This window comes from Nerophis ophidion, linkage group LG24 (genome assembly GCF_033978795.1).
Source record: "Nerophis ophidion isolate RoL-2023_Sa linkage group LG24, RoL_Noph_v1.0, whole genome shotgun sequence".
Taxonomy (NCBI): domain Eukaryota; kingdom Metazoa; phylum Chordata; class Actinopteri; order Syngnathiformes; family Syngnathidae; genus Nerophis; species Nerophis ophidion.
Window position 1 is genome coordinate 11232521 of NC_084634.1, and position 25388 is coordinate 11257908.

Here is a 25388-nt window from a genome sequence, read left to right on the forward strand (position 1 = left end):
TGCCGCTCACACCAGGCGACTTCCAGCTGCTGGATAATGTGGATTTCAAGGCACAATGCTCACCCTGACTGGAGGGAGACTGAAAAATGACGGAGAAATCCTTTTTTTTTTTCTTTGTCATGAAAAAGGGGCTTTTTTGTCATGAAAAAGGGAGGTTTTTGTGGTTGGTGCACTAATTGTAAGTGTATATTGTGGTTTTAATGTTAATTTAATTTAAAAAAATATATATATATATATTTTTTTTTTTAAATAAAAATTAATAAAAAATTGTTTTGCACCCCAGTACCAATCGGGCCACGGCCCGCGGCCCGGTGGTTGGGGACCACTGCTTTAGCGGTTAAGTACAGTGGGAGCCGCTTATGTCGATGCCCCTTTACATTTTAGACTGATATCAACATAACCCACACCAACCATTTACAAACCCCGTTTCCATATGAGTTGGGAAATTGTGTCGGATGTAAATATAAACGGAATACAATGATTTGCAAATCCTTTTCGACACATATTCAATTGAATGCACTACAAAGACAAGATATTTGATGTTCAAACTCATAAACTTTATTTTGGGTTTTTTTTGCAAATAATAATTAACTTAGAATTTCATGGCTGCAACACGTGCCAAAGTAGTTGGGAAAGGGCATGTTCACCACTGCGTTACATCACCTTTTCTTTTAACAACACTCAATAAACGTTTGGGAACCGAGGAAACTAATTGTTGAAGCTTTGAAAGTGGAATTTTTCCCATTCTTGCTTTATGTAGAGCATCAGTCGTTCAACAGTCCGGAATCTCCGCTGTCGTATTTTAGGCTTCATAATGCAGGCGGGCCAGGAAAGTACCCGCACTCTTTTACTACGAAGCCACGCTGTTGTAACACGTTACTTGGCATTGTCTTGCTGAAATAAGCAGGGGCGTCCATGATAACGTTGCTTGGATGACAACATATGTTGCTCCAAAACCTGTATGGACCATTCAGCATTAATGGTGCCTTCATAGATGTGTAAGTTACCCATGCCTTGGGCACTAATACACCCCCATACCATCACAGATGCTGGCTTTTGAATTTTGCGCCTATAACAATCCAAATGGTTATTTTCCTCTTTGTTCTGGAGGACACCACGTCCTCTGTTTCCAAATATAATTTGAAATATGGACTCGTCAGACCACAGAACACTTTTCCACTTTGCATGAGTCCATCTTATATGATCTCGGGCCCAGCGTAGCCGGCAGCATTCCTGGGTGTTGTTGATAAATGGCTTTCGCTTTGTATAGTAGAGATTTAACTTGCACTTACAGATGTAGCGACCAACTGTAGTTACTGACAGTGGTTTTATGAAGTGTTCCTGAGCCCATGTGGTGATATCCTTTACACAGCGCTTACGTGCAGTGATTTCTCCAGATTCTCTGAAACTTTTGATGATTTTACGGACCGTAGATGGTAAAATCCCTAAATTCCTTGCAGTAGCTCGTTGAGAAATGTTGTTCTAAAACTGTTCGACAAATTGGTGACCCTCGCCCCATCCTTGTTTGTGAATGACATAGCATTTCATGTAAGCTGCTTTTATACCCAATCATGGCACCCGCAAATTCCCAATGAGCCTTTACACCTGTGGGATGTTCCATATAAGTGTTTGATGAGCATTCCTCAACTTTATCAGTATTTATTGCGACCTTTCCCAACTTCTTTGTCACGTGTTGTTGGCATCAAATTCTGAAGTTAATGATTATTTGCAAAAAAAAAAATGTTTATCAGTTTGAACATCAAATACGTTGTCTTTGTAGCATATTCAACTGAATATGAGTTGAAAATGATTTGCAAATCATTGTATTCCGTTTATATTTACATCTAACATAATTTCCCAACTCATATGGAAACGGGGTGTGTACTTGCCACTTTAGATAGAGATATACCATGTTTTCTGGACTTGGCGTTGGGAAAGTGGCCGTGCCAGCAATCTGAGGGTTACTGGTTCAATCCCCACCTTCTACCATCCTAGTCACGTACGTCGAGTCCTTGAGCAAAACACTTCACCCTTGCTCCTGATGGGTCCTGATTAGCGACGTGCATGGCAGCTCCCTCCATCAGTGTGTGAATAGGTGTATGTGGAAATAGTAGGGGTGGAACAGTACGTGTATTTGTATTGAACCGTTTTGGTACCGGGGTTTCGGTTCGGTCCGGAGGTGTACCGAACGACACGGACATATTGAGTAGCGCAACGCACGTTGTGTAAACAATCCACACCGAGGCACCATGAATTGATTTACGTGGACCCCGACTTAAACAAGTTGAAAAACTTATTGGGGTGTTACCATTTAGTGGTCAATTGTACGGAATATGTACTGTCCCTGTGCAATTTACTGATAAAAGTTTCAATCAATCAAAAAAACAACAACACACGGCATGCTAGCAACGACTGGGCTATGATAGACTGGCCACACCTCCTCTTTTCACGGGATATGTCCTCTTTGCGGAGCTGTCCAGGTGGAGTTTCTTAAATGCCTCGAATGTCCGGCATTTTAAGTTAGGGTTGCGTGTATTTTCAATGTACGTTCAGGGTAAGAAGGGGTTAAAAGCAAAAAAAAAAGTGGTGCGCGCAGCAACATTCGTGAGGGAGGCGTGGAGACAGAGAGAGCGAGAGAGTTATGATAAACGCGCATGCGTCGCCAGGCTCTGCTTTTTATCCATAGATTTATCAGATTTAATTTTTTATTATCTATAGCAGGGGTGTCAAAAGTGTGCCCCGGAGGCCATTTGCGGCCCACAGCTAATGTTTTAAAGGCCCACGGCACATTCTAAAAATACTATTAAAATAAAAATACATAAACAAAAGTGAAATGAAAAAGCTTAAAGGCTAAATGTAATTTAGAAAAAGTTTCAACGTTGACTAATAAAACATAGCTGTTTTTTTTTCTTTCAAACTGTCATTGCTCAAAACATAATGAATCAAAATAAATGTGATTATGAATTATTGACCTATCCAAGTTTCCGATTACTTCACATCAAATATTCCACTAAGAAAAATATTTTTGGTGGAATATTTAGCAAATTTCTTAAATACATAATCAAAAAATGTATATTTTGTTGTTTTCTTACTGTACCGAAAATGAACCGAACCGAAATTTTTGTGTACCGTTACACCCCTAGGAAATAGTTATAAAGCGCTTTGAGTGCCTTAAAAAAAGTTAGAAATGCGCTATGCAAGTATAACCTATTTACCATTTTACCATTTACCATTGAGGTATATAAGCTGCACCCACTAAACTTTAGAAAACACAAATATTTTAAAGTTAAAGTACCAATGATTGTCACACACACACACTAGGTGTGGTGAAATTATCCTCTGCATTCGACCCATCACCTTTGATCACCCCCTGGGAGGTGAGGTGAGGGGAGCAGGGAGCAGCACCGGTGGCCACGCCCGGGAATCATTTTGCCGATTCAACCCCCAATTCCAACCCTTGATGCTGAGTCCCAAGCAGGGAGGTAACAGGTCCCATTTTTATAGTCTTTGGTATGACTCGGCTGGGGTTTGAACTCACGACATACCGATCTCAGGGCGGACACTCTAACCACAAGGCCACGGAGGAGGTTTTCCATGTATTAGCCGCACCGGACCTTCAAGCCGCAGATATATACATGTTGTGAAATGAGTTATTTACAGGGAAATATTTTGTAACTGTTTTGATTGGCAACACTAAATTGGCCCTAGTGTGTGAATGTGAGTGTGAATGTTGTCTGTCTATCTGTGTTGGCCCTGCGATGAGGTGGCGACTTGTCCAGGATGTACCCCGCCTTCCGCCCGATTGTAGCTGAGATAGGCGCCAGCGCCCCCCGCGACCCCGAAAGGGAATAAGCGGTAGAAAATGGATGGATGGATGGATGGATGTTTTTAATTGTTTCCAAACAGTGTCTGTAACACAGCAGTAAAACGGCTGATCAAACAAAACAGAAGTCATTGTCGTGGACCCACTAGCTGCGAAAGCTAGCTCTACAGTCAGCCAAACAGACTCAATAAGTACCACGGTGACGTTGGGGTGAATTTGGTGGATCCTACTCTCACCAGACCCTTGTAGTTGGCTGAGCTCCACACAAGGATCTGGGCTCAAAGGCAATGCAAACTCCTTCCAGATAGACATCCTGCGTCGTGGGCTGACCTTGATTCTGCTCATGCATGCAACTGTTTTGTCGAATCGATCAAATATTAATTCTTTAAAAGATGAACAGAGAATGGTTTTGAAAGCATTTATTGGTGGCTAGGATGTTTTGGCTCTTCTTCCGCCCGGGTTTGGATTTCCCAGCGTCGCTCTCAGCAGCGTCACGGGTTGATTTCGATGTGAGTGGTTGAAGTAGCACATTACTTGAGATAACGGACAAGTGGTTTATCCAATCACATACAATTCTTTTTTTTTTTTACAAGGCTCCACCTTCTGAAATACATCTCCTATTGAGAAATCCCAGATCCTTGTGTGGAGCTCAGCGAACTACAAGCATCTGGTGAGGGTCAGGGCAACTGTAGTCAGCCAGTTGATTAAAAAAAGTGAACGCTGATTGCAGAAGCTGGGAGAGTGGAACAAAAACGTGTATTGCAATGAATCCCACTGACATAATCTGCACCGTGGAACTGTCAGCAGCAGTAGGGCTGCAAAACATGGGCAGGTTTTTGCGAAATAATCTGTTGTTTTGGAGGGGGAAACATTTATATTTGAATTGTAAATAGATCCAAAAAAAAAAAAAAGAAAATCATTATTAATATTACGCCGCAAAAGTTTGCCGTAGGCCACAACCCACAGAAGTGTAAACCGAATTTGCAATACGACTAAATATTAGAGATGTCCGATAACGGCTTATTTGCCGATATCGTCCAACTCTTAATTACCGATTCTGATATGAACTAATACCGATGTATAGAGTCGTGGAATTAACACATTATTATGCCTAATGTTGTTGTGATGCCCCGCTGGATGCATTAAACAATATAACAAGGTTTTCCAAAATAAATCAACTCAAGTTATGGAAAAAAATGCCAACCTGGCACTGCCATATTTATTGTTGAAGTAACAAAGTGCATTATTTTTTTCAACATGGTTCAAAACAGCAGCTTCGAATTTGGGACATGCTCTCCCTGAGAGAACATGTGGAGGTTGAGGTGGGCCGGTTGAGGTTGGGGTAGAGGATAGCGGGGGAATATATTTTGTAGCGTCCCGGAAGAGTTAGTGCTGCAACGGGTTCTGGGTATTTCTTCTGTTGTGTTTGTTGTGATACGGTGCGGATGTTCTCCCGAAATGTGTTTGTCATTCTTGTTTGGTGTGGGTTGAAAGTGTAGCACATATTTGTAACAGTGTTAGAGTTGTTTATACGGCCACCCTCAGTGTGACCTGTATGGCTGTTGACCAAGTATGCGTGGTATTCACGTGTGTGTGTGTGTGTGTGTGTGTGTGTGTGTGTGTGTGTGTGTGTGTGTGTGTGTGTGTGTGTGTGTGTGTGTGTGTGTGTGAGTGTGAGTGTGAGTGTGAGTGTGAGTGTGAGTGTGTGTGAGTGTGAAGCCGTATATAGTATGTGATTGGGCCGGCACGCAAAGGCAGTGCTTTTAAGGTTTATTGGCGCTCTGTACTTCTCCCTACGTCCGTGTACACAGCGGCGTTTTAAAAAGTCATGAATTTTGCATTCTGAAACCAGTACCGATAATTTTGAAACCGATACAGATCATTTCCGATATTACATTTTTAAAGCATTTATCGGCCGATAATATAGGCATTCCTACTAAATATAGCTCCAGCTGTTGCATCACATTTGGGGGTTTTTTTGAGCATTTTTTTCTTCATGTGTGATTTTTCCAGGGATATCAAACCTGACAACATCCTTTTGGATAGAAACGGCCACATCCGCTTGGCTGACTTTGGCTCCTGCCTCAAACTCATGGAGGATGGAACGGTAAGTTTGTACAACACTGCTGTTAACATCTATGTGCTACACTGCACAGAAGAGCTGACTAAATATAAGAGAGAGAACACCGTATTTTCCGGACTATGGAGCGCATCTGTATATTAGCCGAACCCACTACATTTTAGAATAAATTCATATTTTTCCCATATTTTAGCCGCACCGGACTATAAGCCACAGATATAGACGTTATTTACACTGAAATATTATGTACATGTTTATTTACATACCTCAATTTTTTCCAAATGGTTTCTGTAACACGGCAGTAAAACGGCTGATCCAACAAAACAGAAGTCATCGTTATGGACTCACTAGCTGTGGAAGGTAGCTCTCCAATCAGCTAAACAGAGTAAATAAGAGGAGTTGTCCACTCCCGGCGAGCTCTACAATCAGCTAAACAGACTCAATAATCCCACGGTGACGTTTTGGTGAATTTACTAAGAATTTATAAAACTGAAACAATACATGCCGTTTTAAGTTAATAATACTAACAGACATTAGTAAACATAACATACTACCTAATGCTAACGACACAAGCTTGATTACATTATGATAGCGCGTACAAATATGCATGAAAACACTCCTAGACATCACACATGCATGGCACGCTTTAGTAAGTAAGAATTATTTTAGTTACAGTGGGGCAAAACAGTATTTAGTCAGCCGACCAATTGTGCAAGTTCTCCCACTTAAAATGATGACAGAGGTCTGTAATTTTCAACACACTTCAACTGTGAGAGAAAGAATGTGAAAAAAAAATCCAGGAATTCACATTGTAGGAATTTTAAAGAATTTATTTGTAAATTATGGTGGAAAATAAGTATTTGGTCACTTAAAGCAAGGAAGATCTCCGGCTCTCACAGACCTGTAACTTCTTCTTTAAGAAGCTCTTCTGTCTTCCACTCTTTACCTGTATTAATGGCACTTGTTTGAACTTGTTATCTGTATAAAAGACACCTGTCCACAGCCTCAAACAGTCAGACTCCAAACTCCACTATGGCCAAGACCAGAGAGCTGTTGAAGGACACCAGGGAATTAATTGTAGACCTGCACCAGACTGGGAAGAGTGAATCTACAATAGGCAAGCAGTTTGGTGTGAAAAAATCAACTGTGGGAGCAATTTTTAGAAAATGGAAGACATACAAGACCACTGATAATCTCCCTCGATCTGGGGCTCCACACAAGATCTCATCCCGTGGGGTCAAAATGATCATGAGAACGGTGAGCAAAAATCCCAGAACCACACGGGGGGACCTGGTGAATGACCTGCAGAGAGCTAGGACCAAAGTAACAAAGGTTACCATCAGTAACACACTACGCCGACAGAGAATCAAATCCTCCAGTGCAGACGTGTCCCCCTGCTTAAGACAGTGCATGTCCAGGCCCGTCTGAAGTTTGCCAGAGAGCACATGGGAGAATGTCATGTGGTCAGATGAAACCAAAATATAACTTTTTGGTATAAATTCAACTTGTCGTGTTTGGAGGAAGAAGAATACTGAGTTGCATCCCAAGAACACCATACTTACTGTGAAGCATGGGGGTGGAAACATCATGCTTCGGGGCTGTTTTTCTGCTAAGGTGACAGGACGATTGATCCGTGTTAAGGAAAGAATGAATGGGGCCATGTATCGTGAGATTTTGAGCCAAAACCTCCTTTGAATGGTTGACCAAATACTTATTTTCCACCATAATTTACAAATAAATTCTTTAAAATTCCTACAATGTGAATTCCTGGATTTTTTTTTCACATTCTGTCTCTCACAGTTGAAGTCTACCTATGATGAAAATTATAGACCTCTGTTATCATTTTAAGTGGGTGAACTTGCACAATCGGTGGCTGACTAAATACTTTTTTGCCCCACTGTATAATGTAAAACTTACAAACGTTGCCGTGACTGATGAAGTATCCATTCGAGTAGAAATACTAAGGAGGATTAGAAGACTAAACTTTCAAACAGAAGGAGACACATGTATACATTCACCTGGCTGCACCTGCAGTAAGAAATTTTGTCCATGAGATAGCGCTGTAGCACAAACATTAACACCCTATTTATATGCCTTCACATGTGTTGAATGAAAACTATTTGCTTTAGCGAAGAAAAAACCATCAGGCGCGACGTTTAAATCGTAGGAAGCGGCTTAATTACGGTAGAATTTAGGGAAAACAAATTCTAAAAACTAGTGAAATTATCAAATCAAATCAACTTTATATGTAAAGCACATTTGAAATTTACCACCGGGGTAGCCAAAGTGCTGTACAATAGGCAGGTTAAAAGATAACACAAGGAAAACATTGATTCATTTTTAATAATGGCCACTGTTCCCTATGCTGTAAGCCTGTTATTTTGTTGCGCTTTCTCCACAAAACCTAAATGAATGCAAGCATTGCCCTTTGAAATATGTGTAAATCCTTTCCGAGGTGTAATTTGACCCCTCAACCACTAGATACCGCCAGAGTAGCGTCAAGTACCATATGTTCACATTAGATGCATAGTGGCTGCTAACCACTTTTGTGTTAAAAATAACATGCTGGTAAGTTGTGTTGATGCAGCATCAAAAACGTTACACGCACATTATTTCTGTTTTTCCCATTAAAAAAAGGGCATGAAACATAAAATAAACCCTATAATGTTTCATATCGACGGATAGATATGATGTTGACCTGGTGGTTTAAGCGCTGAAAGTATATGTAACTTACTTTTAAGACTTAAATTTTCAGCATTCACTACATTTGGTTAAATGGTTAAAGCGTGTACTGTGATGAGGTCGCCACTTGTCCAGGGTGTACACCGCCTTCCGCCCGAATGCAGCTGAGATAGGCTCCAGCGACCCTCCGCTACCCCAAAAGGGACAAGCGGTAGATACTGGATGGATGGGTTAAAGCATGTATGTAAAACTTTGTTTCTAGGCGACGTTACCTGCGTTGTTAGCCACCTCGTGCTAGCAGTTTTTCACTCTAGAACAGGGGTGTCCAAACTTTTTGACTTGGTTAAAAAAAAATTTGGTCGAGGGCTGCAAGCAAGCTGCATGTAAAGTAACTATATATATATATATATATATATATATATATATATATATATATATATATATATATATACATACATATTTATTATATTCTACATTCTATATTTATTTTAATGGGTATTAAGTTATAATATATAATAACAAATATTATAACATATATATATATATATATATATATATTATAATAAAATCATATTTATAATCTTATAAATAAATATAATATTATAATAAACCCCCATCAGTGTGTTAATGTGTGTGAATGGGTGAATGTGGAAATAGTGTCAAAGCGCTTTGAGTTCCTTAAAAAAAAGGTAGAAAAGCGCTTTACAAGTACAATCCATTTACCATTTATTATTGTTGATATAATTTGATATTAAGAGTATGTGAAAGTTTGACTCCTACCTTGTTTACTTCCATGACAACCTCCATTAAGTTTTGTAATCAATCAAAAATGTCAAGCTGCTCAAATGCGACAAACATGGATAACTGGGGGGGAGTGTTTTGCCTTTTTCCCATTATGGTTTGTAACGGATTTAAATTAGTGTAATTTTTTAATTTTTATGGTGCATCATGATGTTTTTGCAATGTCCACAAAGGTTGTTACTGGTGACCATGTCTGTTAACATTTTGTTTTGGTTTATTTATTTTATTTGTTTGCACCATGACTAGGGAAGGTTGTTTGTATTGGGTCAATGTAAGTAAGTTCTGCGCACCCTTCTGTTCAGCACATAGTTAAACGTCATTGACCAGAATTTCTTTATTTTGTCAACTCGATGTCGACATAATAGCAGCATGAAAATTCAATCCAATCCACTTTATTTGTTTAGCACATTTAAACAACAGAAATGTTTCCAAAGTGCTGCACAACAATATTAAAAACAATATTCAAATATTATCCTTAGCTCCACCAATGACTGAATGAAAATAAAAAATAAAAAAATAAATATAAAACTAATATAAAAATAAATATGATTAAAAACGATTTTAAAATGAACGACGTTTCCCTGTGGGTTAATTTCCTATTTAAATTTGTGAGGTCTCGTGGGCCAAATTGAAGACGTCAGCGGGCCGTAATTTGGACACCCCTGCTTTAGAAGGACTAGGGGCGGTATAGCTCGGTTGGTAGAGCGGCCGTGCCAGCAACTTGAAGGTTGCAGGTTCGATCCCCGCTTCTGCCATCCTAGTCACTGCCGTTGTGTCCTTGGGCAAGACACTTTACTCACCTGCTCCCAGTGGCACCCACACTGGTTTAAATGTAAAAAAAAAAAATAGATATTGGGTTTCACTATGTAAAGCGCTTTGAGTCACTTTGAGAAAAGCGCTATATAAATATAATTCACTTCACATCACTTCACTAGAAAAAGGGAAAGAGGTGTCTTGCTGTCTCAAAAGATTGTGGATGTTGGGCAAAAATCCCCAAAAGACGGGTCTTTTGGTCACTGACTGGTTTGGTCCACACCCTAGGTCCAGTCGTCCGTGGCTGTGGGAACCCCGGATTATATCTCTCCAGAAATCCTCCAGGCCATGGAGGATGGAAAGGGCAAGTACGGACCTGAGTGCGACTGGTGGTCCCTGGGAGTTTGCATGTACGAAATGCTGTACGGCGAAACTCCCTTCTATGCGGAGTCCCTGGTTGAAACCTACGCCAAAATCATGAACCATCAGGTGAGCTCATGAGCGTTTGTGTCTGTACCAGCCTTTGATGTCCTCAACCTTGTTCCGCAGGAGCGATTCCAGTTCCCTCAGCAGATTACGGATGTCGTTTCAGAGGACGCCAAGGATCTCATACGTCGGCTCATTTGCAGCCGGCAGTACCGATTAGGACAGAACGGGATTGAAGACTACAAGCAACATCCCTTCTTTTCTGGTACGGACTAGTCTTGACTACACAGGTGCTTCCCAAGTCAGAGGTCATCAGGTGTGCTGCGGCAATGCAAAGAATGTAGCCGGGTTCAAGTAACCTAGAGAACAATGAAACCAACTTGAGGAAAGAAGAAACATAATTTCCAACCTAAAGTCTGTGCGCCTCGGCTTCATGAAGACATTGATCTACACCACACACGTCAAACGCAGGGCCCGGGGGCTAGATATGGCCCGCCCATTCATTAAATCGGCCCGTCACTTCATTTAAATCGGCTCGCCATGTCATCTACCTACACACTTACTCAGCCTAGTGGTTAGAGTGTCCACCCTGAGATCGGTAGGTTGTGAGTTCAAACCCCCGGTCGAGTCATACCATAGACTAGAAAAATGGGACCCATCACCTCCCTGCTTGGCACTCAGCATCAAGGGTTGGAATTAGGGGTTAAATCACCAAAATGATTCCTGGGCGCGGCCACCGCTGCTGCTCACTGGATTAAGGTGGTGGATTAAGGGTGAAGGGTCAAATGCAGAGAACATTTTCGCCACACCTAGTGTGTGTGTGACATTCATTGGTACTTTAACTTTAATATGGACCGCAGTCATTTAAGGTGGTAAGTCACGTCTTTTAATGTGTGAACTCATTTGATGTGGCCCACCACGTCATTTAACTAGGGCTGCCATGTCATTCAATGTGGTGTGCCACATCAGTTAATATTGTCCTTCACCTCATTCTTGTGGTCCGCGATGTAATTCAACTTGGTCTGCCACATCATTTAAAATGGTCCATCACGTCATTTAACTGGGCCTGCCATGTCATTCAATGTGGTGTGCCACATCATTTAAAATGGTCCATTACCTCATTATTGTGGCCCACTATGTAATTCATTGTGGTCTGCCACATCACTTAAAATGGTTCATCACGTCATTAAAAGGGGCCCGCCATGTAATCCTAAGGTGGTTCATCACGTCGTTTGAAATGGCCCGTCACGTTGATTGATTGATTGATACTTTTATTAGTAGATTGCACAGTGCAGTACATATTCCGTACAATTGACCACTAAATGGTAACACCCGAATAAGTTTTTCAACTTGTTTAAGTCGGGGTCCACGTTAATCAATTCATGGTACAAATATATACTATCAACATAATACAGTCATCACACAAGTTAATCATCATAGTATGTACATTGAATTATTTACATTATTTACAATCCGGGGGGTGGGATGAGGAGCTTTGGTTGATATCAGAACTTCAGTCATCAACAATTGCATCAACAGAGAAATGTGGACATTGAAACAGTGTCGGTCTTATTTAGTAGGATATGTACAGCCAGCAGAGAACATAGTGAGTTCAGATAGCATAAGAACAAGTATATACATTAGAAGTACATTTGAGTTGTTTTTAATTTAATTTGGCCCGCAATGTCTTTCAACGTGGTTTGCCACGTTATATTAATGGCCTGTTACTTCATTGTTGTGGCCCACCATGTAATTCAATTTAACTAGGCCTGCCACAGCATTGAATGTGGTCCGCAATGTAATTCAATGTGGTCAGTCACGTCATTTAAATTGGCTCGCCATATCACTGTAAGGTGGTTCATCGTGTAATTTAATGTGTCGCATCATTTAACTTGGCCCGCAATGTCATTCAATGTGGTTTGCCACATTATTTAAAGTGGCCTGTTACTTCATTGTTGTGGCCCACCATGTAATTCAATTTAACTAGGCCTGCCACAGCATTGAATGTGGTCCGCAATGTAATTCAATGTGGTTTGCCACGTTATTTAAAGTGGCCTGTTACTTCATTGTAGTGGCCCACCATGTAATTCAATGTGGTCTGTCTCGTCATTTTACGTGGCCTTTAATGTGGTCCGTCACGTCCTTAAAATTGGCCCGCCATGTCACTCTAAGGTGGTTCATCATGTCAATTAATGTGTCACATCATTTAAACTGTCACGTCATTCAATGTGGTTTGCCACATTATTTAATGTAGCCTGTTACCTCATTATTGTGGCCCGCCATGTAATTCAATGTGGTCCGTCATGTCATTTATTGTGGCCCGCCATATCATTTTAAAGTGGTACATCCTTGTCATTTAATGTCACGTTATTTAAGTTGGCCCGGAATGTAATTCAAAGTGGTCCGCCATGTAATTTAATGTGGTCCGTTACCTCATTATTCTTGCCCACCATGTAATTTAATGTGGTCCGTTACCGCATTGTTGTGGTCCGCCACGTAATTCAATGTGGTTCGTTACCTCATTATTGTGGTCCGCCATGTACAAACCCCGTCTCCATATGAGTTGGGAAATTATGTTAGATGTAAATATAAACGGAATACAATGATTTGCAAATCCTTTTCAACCCATATTCAGTTGAATGCACTACAAAGACAAGATATTTGACGTCCAAACTCATAAACTTTATTTTTTTTTGCAAATAATAATTAACTTAGAATTTCATGGCTGCAACACGTGCCAAAGTGGTTGGAAAAGGGCATGTTCACCACTGTGTTACATCACCTTTTCTTTTAACAACACTCAATAAACGTTTGGGAACTGAGGAAAGTAATTGTTGAAGCTTTGAAAGTGGAATTCTTTCTCATTCTTGTTTTATGTAGAGCTTCAGTCGTTCAACAGTCCGGGGTCTCCGCTGTCGTATTTTACGCTTCATAATGCGTCACACATTTTCTATGGGAGACAGGTCTGGACTGCAGGCGGGCCAGGAAAGTACCTGCACTCTTTTACTACGAAACCACGCTGTTGTAACACGTAGCTTGGCATTGTCTTGCTGAAATAAGCAGGGGCGTCCAAGATAACATTGCTTGGATGACAACATATGTTGCTCCAAAACCTGTATGGACCATTCAGCATTAATGGTGCCTTCACAGATGTGTAAGATACCCATGCCTTGGGCACTAATACACCCCCATACCATCACAGATGCTGGGTTTTGAACTTTGCGCCTATAACAATCCGGATGGTTATTTTCCTCTTTGTTCCGTTGGAAACCACCCACAGTTTCCAAATATAATTTGAAATGTGGACTCGTCAGACCACAGAACACTTTTCCACTTTGCATCAGTCCATCTTAGATGAGCTTGGGCCCAGCGAATCCGGCGGCGTTTCAGGATATTGTTGATAAATGAGTTTGGCTTTGCATAGTAGAGTTTTAACTTGCACTTACAGATGAAGCGACCAACTGTAGTTACTGACAGTGGTTTTATGAAGTGTTCCTGAGACCATGTGGTGATATCCTTTACACACTGTCGGTTTTTGATGCAGTACCGCCTGAGGGATCAAAGTTTCGTAATATCGCTTACGTACAGTGATTTCTCCTGGATTCTCTGAACCTTTTGATGATTTTACGGACCGTAGATGGTAAAATCCCTAAATTCCTTGCAAAACTTCGTTGAGAAATGTTGTTTTAAAACTGTTCGACAATTTGCTTCCAAATTGGTGACCCTCACCCCATCCTTGTTTGTGAATTACTCAGCATTTCATGGAAGCTGCTTTTGTAGCCAACCATGGCACGCACCTGTTCCCAATCAGCCTGCACACCTTTAGGATGTTTCAAATAAGTTTTTGATGAGCATTCCTCAACTTTATCAGTATTTATGGCCACCTTTCCCAACATTTTTGTCACAGGTTGCTGGCATAAAATTCTAAAGTTATTGATTATTTGCAACAACAAAAAAAGTTTATCATTTTGAACATCAAATATGTTGTCTTTGTAGCATATTCAACTGAATATGGGTTAAAAAATGATTTGCAAATCATTGTATTCCGTTTATATTTACATCTGACACTATTTCCCAACTCTTATGGAAACGGGGTTTGTAATTCAACGTGGTCCGTCACTTCATTATTGTGGTTCGCCATGTAATTCAACGTGGTTCGTTACCTCATTATTGTGGTACATTTTGCCATTATTGTGGCCCGACATGGTCTGACACATCATTTAAAAGTGCGCCGTCACGTCTTTTAAATGTGGCCCCTTTTGCCATTATTGTGGCCCGCCATGTAATTCGACATGGTCTGCCAGTACATTTAAAAGTGCTCCGTCACGTCATTTAAATGTGGCCCGCCACCTCAATAAATGTGGCTCGTCACGTCATTTTACGTGGCCCGCCATGTCATTCAACATGGTCCTCTACCTCATTATAGTGGCCTGCCACGTAATTTATCGTGGTGTGCCACATCATTTGTTGTGACCCGCCATTTCATTAAAAGTGGCCCGCCATCTCGTTCAATGTGGCTCGTCACGTCATTCAATGTGGTCCGTTACCTCAATATTGTGACCCGCCTTGTCATTCAATTTTGCCCTCCACATCATTTATTGTGGCCTGTCACGTCATCCATTGTAGTCTACCACGTCATTTAAGGTGGTCCGTCATGTCATTTAATGTTTCCCACCACATCATCCCAAATGGCCCCCCGCATCTATGAATATTGAATTGAGATGTGGCCCTAAGTATAAAATAGTTTGACACCCCTGCCTACGCCGCTGAAATCTAAATTTGACACCAGGAGGTAGCTTCACCTAAATAAATCTGTGCCTGCTGCAAATCAGAAATCAAAGTTTTTCGTGAAAACCAAAATGAGGTATTTGGTTTGTTTCAACTCTTTCATGTTCAGGCATCGACTGGGACAACATCCGCTTGTGTGAGGCCCCCTACATCCCCGAGGTCAGCAGTCCCACAGACACGTCCAACTTCGACGTGGACGACGACAGTCTCAAGAACTCGGTACGTGTGTCAGATTTTGTGGCTTGTAGACCACATTAAATGTCGTTCCATATTCTCAGGAGACCATGCCCCCACCTTCTCACACCGCCTTTTCTGGCCACCACTTCCCCTTTGTTGGCTTCACCTACACCAGTAAATGGTAAGTCAAAACACATCTTTTTCTACACCCTGTCTGGGTCTTGAATAACCTCAACCACCAGCGTACCTACATACTTAAGCTTTCTGCCGTCAGCCCAGCTACTCTTGAAAGCCCAAATGTTGTAAAAAGAGGGGTTGTCTCACATTTAACCAATTTCCTCCTGAGTCAGTGTTGGGTTAGTTACTGAAAACCAATAACTAGTTACAGTTACTAGATACTTTATTTCAAAAGTAACTATATTACTAACTCAGTTATTTACACCAAAAAGTAACGCGTTACTGTGCAAAGTAACTATTTAGTTACTTAGTTTTTCTTTGTTTTTTAAGGCTCCCATTGATGCCCTTTTAGCCTTCATTTCAGTACTGTTATTGCACTGGAGAATAATTCAATCTGTTGATCAGCTTGACATGCATTTGCATCACTCAACTCTGCTAAGCAATGTGGTCTACATTCAAAACACAAAGATATGTTTCAAAGGGCCAATTTATTTCGGGCCAGAACAAATTGAGAAAACTATTTTAAATAGCTTCAACATAATATACATAAGTAACAAACCACATGATAACAACATGTCACAACATAGCTGTAAACCTGCCTTCACCCAAGGAAAGCACGCATGACATGAAATGATTATAAGTCATGTCACTATATACCGCACATACTGCTGTACACATGCCTAACCAGGCGTTTTTTTCTCTCAAGGAATTGTGAAATAAAATCATGTCTTCAGGAGATCAGCACTGGACTGTTGCCTAGAACACTCTACGCCAGGGGTGGGCATTACGTCGATCTCGGAGGGTGTGTCAGTCGATCTCAAGCCAGGCATTAAAAAATATACATAAAAATGAGCAATCATCAATCAAACCAAGACTTCACTTTCGTCAGTTGTTTGACATTCTCGGCACCCGAGGATCTTGTGAGATGACGCTGGCTGCTGTGAGCTCATATTTAAGAAAAAAATCACTAACAGGGCGGACGCAGAGAAACACATTTTATTTCTAGAGACTCCGTACCTACTGTCAAAACTCTAAGTTCCTGTCTTCACCATAAAAGACCTGTTTCATCCTGCCTGTGCTAACAAAATAAGAGTCTCAGAAAGCTAGCGTGCACAAGCTAGCAAGCTACGGAGTTTGATGCCAATGTATTTCTCCCCCGCCCTCAGCGACCGCTTTCTCACTTGCTTGCCCACCCGCACACTCACTGACGTCACTCACCTGCTGCCAGACATTAAAGGGCCACACCCATATGCTACTCTCATAACAAAGTGTTTAAAAACGAGTATGCAAGTTGGACAAATGAGATGCCAAATCCAACCACTTTCATGTGGTATTGGACAGAAAGGAGGACATTGTTTTTCCTCCATTTGAAAATGCGGACGTTATCAGCACCACTGTCTAATTCCAATCAATGCAAGTCATCAGAATCAAATACACCAACTTATATTTTTGTCTTCATGAAAGAAAGGAATCTATGTGTGTTAAACATGCTTGTATTATCATTAAACACCATTAACTTGTTAACAAAAATGTCTCTTTCATAAATAAATAGATATAAATTATAAATAGGAATGAGGTAGATCTCCTCGACTTGGTCAATTGAAAAGTAGCTCACCTGCAGAAAAAGTGTGAGCGCCCCAGCTCTACGCATTTCCCCAGTTTTAGTTTAGAGAAAAGGAAAGAGTGGCCTGGCCCCCTAAGATCTTTCTTTATGTTTTTGAACTTTATAGTCTATACCAGACCTGGGCAAATTAAGGCCCGGGGGCTACATGCGGCCCGTTGAGCTTTTCAATCTGGCCCGCTGGACATTCCTAAATAATTGTTTTTGATCTTTAATATGGAAAGTGTAGCTGCCATTATGATGTGCAGTCATGTTTTCTAATGACCGTACGTCTTCAACTATACTAAGTCTTTCAAAGCTTGGAATCTGTATGATATACTAGTTAGTATGGTCATCTAATTAGTTACTATGGTCATCTAATTAGTTACTATGGTTATCTAATTAGTTACTTTGGTCACTTTGAGATATCTCAGATTGTAGGTGTTTTTTGTTTTTTACCCTTCGCGTTCATATTTCACTGTTTGTTGCATTTTGGTTGTGTTTCGGTTGATTGTAAATTATGTTCAATATTCAGTGTTTTATCCTTCATAGGTAATATTGTAAATCCCACATTCTTTATTTTCACGTACTGTATTTTTCGGACTATAAGTCGCAGTTTTTTTCATAGTTTTTCATAGTGCAACATATACTCCGGAGCGACTTGTGTTTGAAATTATTAACACATGACCGTAAAATATCAAATAATATTATTTATCTCATTCGCGGAAGAGACGCAGAAAATGTCAGCAATCGTCACACACATGTCAGCAATCGTCACACACACGTCAACCAATAAGAATTTGACGCGGTAGGGTCATAGCAGAAGTGCATTGTGGGTCATGGAATGCTAACTGCTATATGCTACTGCCGTAGCTATTAAAATGGATAATTTCATCGTTGGAGGTAACTTATAAAAACTGAGTAGGGCTGAACAAAAATGGCACCGAAAAAGAAATCATGTACTGCAGATTACAAGCTGGACGTAGTGATATATTCAGCAGAAAACGACAAGAGGAAGCGGTGCATACCTTTGGAGTTGGCAGAGTTGATTAGAAGCGACATCGAGAAGGAAGATTTCATGTGATTTATCGATTACGAATGACAAATTGTTTGGTAAACGTATAGCATGTTCTATATGTTATAGTTATTTGAATGACTCTTACCATAACATGTTACGTTAACATACCAGGCACCTTCTCAGTTGGTTATTTATGCCTCATATAACTTACACTTATTCAGCCTGTTGTTCACTATTCTTTATCTATTTTAAATTGCCTTTCAAATGTCTATTCTTAGTGTTGGATTTTATCAAATAAATTCCCCCCTAAAATGCGACTTATACTCCAGTGCGACGTATATATGTTTTTTTCCTTCTTTATTATGCATTTTCGGATGGTGCGATGTATACAGTTGTGATCAAAATTATTCAACCCCCACACAATTTTGGTGTTTTAGCAAGTTGGACATTTATTCCGTATTTTGTTTATAGTCATATCAAATAAAGATGTGTCAAATAGACAAATGCAGCTTAAATTGTAACACTGTATTTAACAAAATACCAAAAAAGGAAATTTTTCTTAATATCTCATTGACAAAATGATTCAACCCCCTAGTTACATGAATCTTTAGTACTTAGTAGAACACCCTTTGGCAGTAATGACATCCTTCAAACGTGATACATAAGCTTCTTGCAACCATCTACAGGTATTTTAGCCCATTCCGCTTGAGCAAAGGCCTCCAGTTCATTCATATTCTTGGGCTTGCGTGCTGCAACTGCCTTCTTCAAGTCCCACCACAGGTTTTCTATAGGATTTAGGTCTGGCGACTGTGAAGGCCACTCTAGAGTCTTCCAGCCCTTCTTCTGCAACCACTCTGATGTTGATTTGGAGGTATGCTTGGGATCGTTGTCCTGTTGGAAGGTCCAACGTCTCCCAAGCCTCAGCTTCGTCACTGACTTCATGACATTTGCAGCTAATATATCCTGGTAGGAAATAGAATTCATAATGCCTTGAACGCGCTGGAGATTCCCGGTACCTGAGGCAGAGAAACAGCCCCAGAGCATGATTGACCCCCCACCATGCTTAACAGTAGGCAAGGTGTTCTTCTCTTTGTAAGCTTCATTTTTTCTCCTCCAGACATAACGTTGATTCATAGGCCCAAAGAGTTCCAGTTTTGTCTCATCAATCCATAGAACAGTTTCCCAAAACCTTTGGGGTTTGTCCAGATGGTTTTTGGCATACTGGAGTCTATTGTTCTTGTGCCTGGTAGTCAGAAGTGGGGTGCGCCTGGGAGTTCTGGCATGGAGGCCTTCATCTCGTAGTGAGCGCCTTATTGTCTGGAACGAAACCTGCATTCCCCCCTCTGCAATGTCCTGTTGTAGTTCCTCAGCTGTTCACTGGGGGTTTTCACCACTGTACGCTTCACAGCATCCTCTTTCTACCATGCCCATGTGGTGTTTCCACTGTGCCTTTAGCTTTAAACTTGCAAATTATGCTCCCAACTGTGTCTCTTGGAATGTGTAATGTCTTTGCTATTTTCTTATATCCATATCCTTTCTTATGAAGAGAAATTACCTCCTCTCTTGACTTCTTTGACCACTCCCTGGACTTCACCATGTTGCAAATACACCATTGATCATCACAAGAAGCTGAGCGTCACAGTCTTTTTCAATCAGTTTAATTGTTGCTCGTTATGGTTCTAATCACATCTACAGGTGTTTTCAACACCTGATTGAAAACACCTTATTCAAATTCTGTTCTTAAGAGTTATGATCTTCAAGGGGTTGAATAATTTTGTCAATGAGATATTGAGAAAAATGTCCTTTTTTGGTATTTTGTAAAATAAGTGTTACAATTTAAGTTGCATTTGTCTATTTGACACAACTTTATTTGATATGACTATAAACAAAATACGGAATAAATGTCCAACTTGCTAAAACACCAAAATTGTGTGGGGGTTGAATAATTTTGATCACAACTGTACTACGGAGCGACTTATAATCCGAAAAATACGGTACATTCTGGGTGTTTCATTCAGTAAAAAAAATGTCAAATTCCGTTCCGTTTTTAAGGCGGTCTGTCATAACGTTTTTTGTTTTCAATCATTATTGTGAGGTTTTGTATTTGTGTTCCGAAAAATAGATGTACCGGCCCCCAGATACAATTTATTATTTAAATCTGGCCCGCCGAATAAAATAATTGCCCAGGCCTGGTCTATACATTTATAGTGATGTGATAATCACACACTGTAGAAGTCTAGAATGAAAGAGTACATAAGAGAATTGACAGAGTGTGTACCTTCAGTGCTGAATGATGAGCAGAGGCAGATTTTGAGTGTTTTCTTTAGCTGGCTTTCCATGTTTTTGTACTCACTGTCCACTGTGTCCAGCTGCCTGAAAGCAGGTGACTCCACTGTAGAAATAGCTTGCGTGTCTTCTTGCACATATGCTGCAATGGCTCTATCAATGTTGTCCTGGCTAGCAGTCTCTCCTTTAATATCCAGCCGCTGTTGGAGGTGGAGGTGAAGCATGTTGCTTTTGCAGCTGTTTCAGCAGATTTGAATTGCTGTTTTTGGAAGTAGACAGGATCTTTGACCCAAGACACAACTTACATTGAATTAAATGTTGTTTTCTTTGAGCTCGACAAAAGAAAAGTAGTGACAATATCTCCATGTTAAGAAACTCGACTTCTGCTCCGTGATGATGTCTTGTTAGTAAACACAGACACAAAACCCCCCTCCCCACCCCACACCAACACACAGCGCGCCTCTCTCTTCTCCGGGTTGTAAGACAAGAAGAACCAGCGCTCCAATAAAACACACTCAGACCTTCTCACTTTTTAGCCTATACTACATAAAAAAATATCTTAAAATAACACAGTAACGCATCATGTAGTAACGGTAACTGAGTTACTGAATATAAAAAATAACGCGTTAAAGGGGAATATTATCACAATTTCTGAGGGATTAAAACAAATAAAAATCAGTTCCCAGTGGCTCATTTTATTTTTTTGAAGTTTTTCTCAAAATTTTAACCATCACGCAATATCCCGAAAAACGGCTTCAAAGTGCCTGGTTTAACGGTCGATATATCCACCCGTCCATTATCCTGTGACGTCACAGCGGGACCACACAGAAACAAACATGGCGGATAGCACAGGAAGGTATAGCGATATTAGCTCGGATTCAGACTCGGATTTCAGCGCCGTAAGCGATTCAACAGATTACGCATGTATTGAAACGGATGGTTGGAGTGTGGAGGCAGGTAGCCAAAACAAAATTGAAGAAGAAACTGAAGCTTTTGAGCCATATCGCGACAGACAGCGGCACGGGAGGAAGCGCAGACGAATTTGGCGATCGCCTTCTAACCAGCGATTGGTATGTGTTTGTTTGGCATTGAATGTGGGTGGAGGGAAAGGCTGGATGCAAATATAGCTACAAATAAGGCATAATGATGCAAGATGTATGTACAGCTAGCCTAAATAGCATGTTAGCATCGATTAGCTTGCAGTAATGCCGTGACCAAATGTGTCTGATTAGCACACTCCACATAAGTCAATAACATCAACAAAACTCACCCTTGTGATTTCGTTGACTTTATCGTTGGAAATGCATGTGCTTTGAGTGTCGCAGGATATCCACACATTTTTGCCATCTCTGTCGTAGCATAGCTGTCGTCGGTACAGTTTGCAGAACAAACGAGGGACTTTCGCATCTTTTGACCACTGTTGCAACTTGAATCCGTCTCAGTTCGTGTTGTTACACCCTCCGACAACACACAGTCGAAAAAAGGGAAAGTAACAGAGCTGATTTGACTTGGTGTGTGTAATGTGTTTGAGAAAATGGCGGGTCGCATCACGATGTGACGTCACGGGGAAAGGTCATTGCTCCGACAGGCGAACAATTGAAAGGCGTTTAAATCGCCAAATTGCAGCCCTTTGAGACACTAGTGATTTAGGGCTATATAAGTAAACATTGATTGATTGATTGAAATTCACCCTTTTAGAGTTCGGAAATCGGTTAAAAAAACATATGGTCTTTTTCTGCAACATCGAAGGTCTTACATAGGTCTGGTGATAATGTTCCCCTTTTAACTACTAGTTACCGCCGAAAATAAAGGCGTTACAGGCGTTAGTCCCAACACTGGCTCTGGTATTTTGGAAAAATACGAGTCTGGCAAATAAACTTGTCAAGTGCTACCCGTGGGAAAGTGACAAAGCCACCTTATCTCGTCAAGGCTCAGCGATAATGGTCTCTTCCAGTCTTTTTTTTCTTCCTCTTCTCCCCATCACTCGCTCACGTGCTCCTTCGACTATCCTAACGTTGTTCAGTGTCGCCGTTTGTAAATAAAAATATATCAATAACACATGTCAGTGTTTATCTGTAAATAACAATATATCAACAATAAATGTCAGTGTTTATCTGTAAATAACAATATATCAATAATACATGTTAGTGTTTATCTGTAAATAACAATATGTCTATAATACATGTTAGTGTATATCTGTAAATAATAATATGTCGATAATAATCAGTAATTATCTGTAAATAACAATATGTAAATAATACATATCAGTGTTCATCTGTAAATAATAAAATATCAATAATACATGTTAGTTTATCTGTAAATAACAATATGTCAATAATAATCAGTAATATCTCTTAATAACAATATATAAATAATAAATGTCAGTGTTTATCCGTAAATAACAATATATCAATAATAAATATCAAGTGTTTATCTGTAAATAATAATATATCAATAATACATGATAGTGTTTATCTGTAAATAACATTATGTCAAATACAATCAGTGTGTATCTGTAAATAACAACATATAAATTATAAATGTCAGTGTTTATCCGTAAATAACAATATATCAATAAAAAATGTCAGTGGTAAACAACAATATACCAATAATAAATGTCAGTGTTTATCTGCAATTAACACTATATCAATAATACATGTCAGTGTTTTTCTTTTGATAACAATATATAAATATAAATGTCAGTGTTTATCTGTAAATAACAATTGATAAATAATGTGTTTATCTTTAAATAACAATATATAAATAATACATGTCAGTTGTTATCTGTAAATAACAATTTATCAATATTGTCAGTGTTTATTTATAAATAATACGTCAATAATAAATGTTAGTGTTTATCTGTAAATAACAATATGTCAATAATAATCAGTGTTTATCTGTAAATAACAATATATAAATAATAGTCTGTGTTTATCTGTAAATAATACATAAATAATAAATGCAAGTGTTTATCTCTAAATAATAATTTATAAATAATACATGTCAGTGTTCAACTGTAAATAATATATGTCAGTGTTTATCCGTAAAAACTAATACATAAGTATAAATGTCAGTGTTTATCTGCAAATAACAGTATATCAATTGTACTTGTCAGTGTTTATCTGTAAATAACAATATATAAATTATAAATGTCAGTGTTTTTCTGTAAATAATATATCACTAAAAGATGTCAGTGTTTACCTGTAAATACCAATATGTAAATATAAATGTCAGTTTTTATCTGTAAATAACAATTTATAAATAATGTCAGTGCTTACCTGTAAATAACATTATATACATATAGATGTCAGTGTATATCTGTAAATAACTATATATTTAATTGTATATTTTTTTTAAATGTCAGTGTTTATTTGTAAATAATTCATAAATAATGTCAGTATTTATCTGTAAATGATAATTATAAATAATACATGTCAGTGTTTATCTGTAAATAATATATAAGTAATTAATGTCAGTGTTTATCTGCAAGTAACAATTCAAACGGCGTCAAAATATATATATTTTTTAATGAAATATGAATAAAAATAGGGCTGTCAGACAAAACATTTAATCTAGATTAATCACATTTTGCTTTAAATAATCAAATGATAATTAGATTCAGTTGACAAAATTCAGTTCCAAAAATGGGGTGTCAGGAAAGAGTGTTGGCATTAAAGACACAAATGAACCTCCACTCACTTGGTTCCCCCCTCAGCACCATATCTGACCGGGGTTGCCTGCGACAACTGTCCGGCGAAGCCAGCAAGGCCGGGCAGGACAAAGTGGACGTGGAGGTACAGCGCGGCTTGGACAACAGCCTGGCAGCAGAGGCCTACGAGAGGAGGATCCAGCGCCTCGAACAGGAGAAAGTGGAGCTGAGCCGCAAAGTTCAAGGTGAGGCACGGAAAAGAAGCAAAAATGCTGCTTTGATGACATGTTTGGACCTCAAGCACTGGCAAGAAGTCAAGGTGAAAATTATCCCATTTTGTCTCTAAAGCTTCAGTAGAAAGTAAAAACAAGTTGACATTTGTTGCTTATTTGAGTTTCATTGTTTCCATTTAACTATATGCAATGGTATTCACGATCAGCAAAGAATATGAAAATACAGTCTAAACATAACAAAATGCAGTCGGCCATTTTCCATATTCTGCCCCGAATACCTTCGGTAATTTCAGCAGATTCTACGTCACTGTAGTAACACTTCTGCACTCTGACTATGTTATTAGATCAGTCACACTGGAAATACACAAACATGTGAAAGAGATGTGCTGTTTATGATTTACAACCCTTATGTAAGACAAGAACACACATGCTTGACTTGTTTATGCATTCTAAAGTGTAAATCAATATCTGACAATTGAGTCAACAGATGGAGGATCCTCTCATTATACTCTCTAAAAACATCCCGAAAGCGCCAACAATACTCCATTTACATGTCGTGACCTGGAAAGGAACCAAATATGAGTGATATTGTTGTTATAAGCGCAAACGCAGACGGACTATTTTAGCGCCACATTGATAGCAGTGAGCTAATGCTAGCTTACCCTGCTATTATTGACACACGGAGCTGGCGGCTGCTTCTGCTTGGTATCAAACTTGCAAAAAGTAAATTTTAGATTATAATTCATGCATCTCTCACCTGCTAGTAGACAAATGTGGCCATGGACCGACAGGCTGGTCTGCCTTCACATCCCCCGAGACGGCGAAAAATACGCTAGTTGCGGCAACTTCTTTTTTTTTCTTTCATGAGGATTGTGATTGATTCTTCATCCAAACG

The 25388-nt window shown here is 39.6% G+C and overlaps 1 protein-coding gene across 4 annotated transcripts in view; it reads left to right on the forward strand.

Annotated features, from left to right (window-relative positions):
• cdc42bpab (CDC42 binding protein kinase alpha (DMPK-like) b) overlaps nt 1-25388 on the forward strand; it is a 254069-nt gene that overhangs the window by 158177 nt on the left and 70504 nt on the right. For all 4 annotated transcript variants that reach the window (XM_061886127.1, XM_061886128.1, XM_061886130.1 and 1 more), the window contains exons 6-11: nt 5837-5930; nt 10428-10628; nt 10689-10830; nt 15463-15572; nt 15632-15711; nt 24327-24505. In XM_061886127.1, the coding sequence (XP_061742111.1) occupies nt 5837-5930; nt 10428-10628; nt 10689-10830; nt 15463-15572; nt 15632-15711; nt 24327-24505 (806 nt within the window). The remainder of the gene's footprint in view (nt 1-5836; nt 5931-10427; nt 10629-10688; nt 10831-15462; nt 15573-15631; nt 15712-24326; nt 24506-25388) is intronic.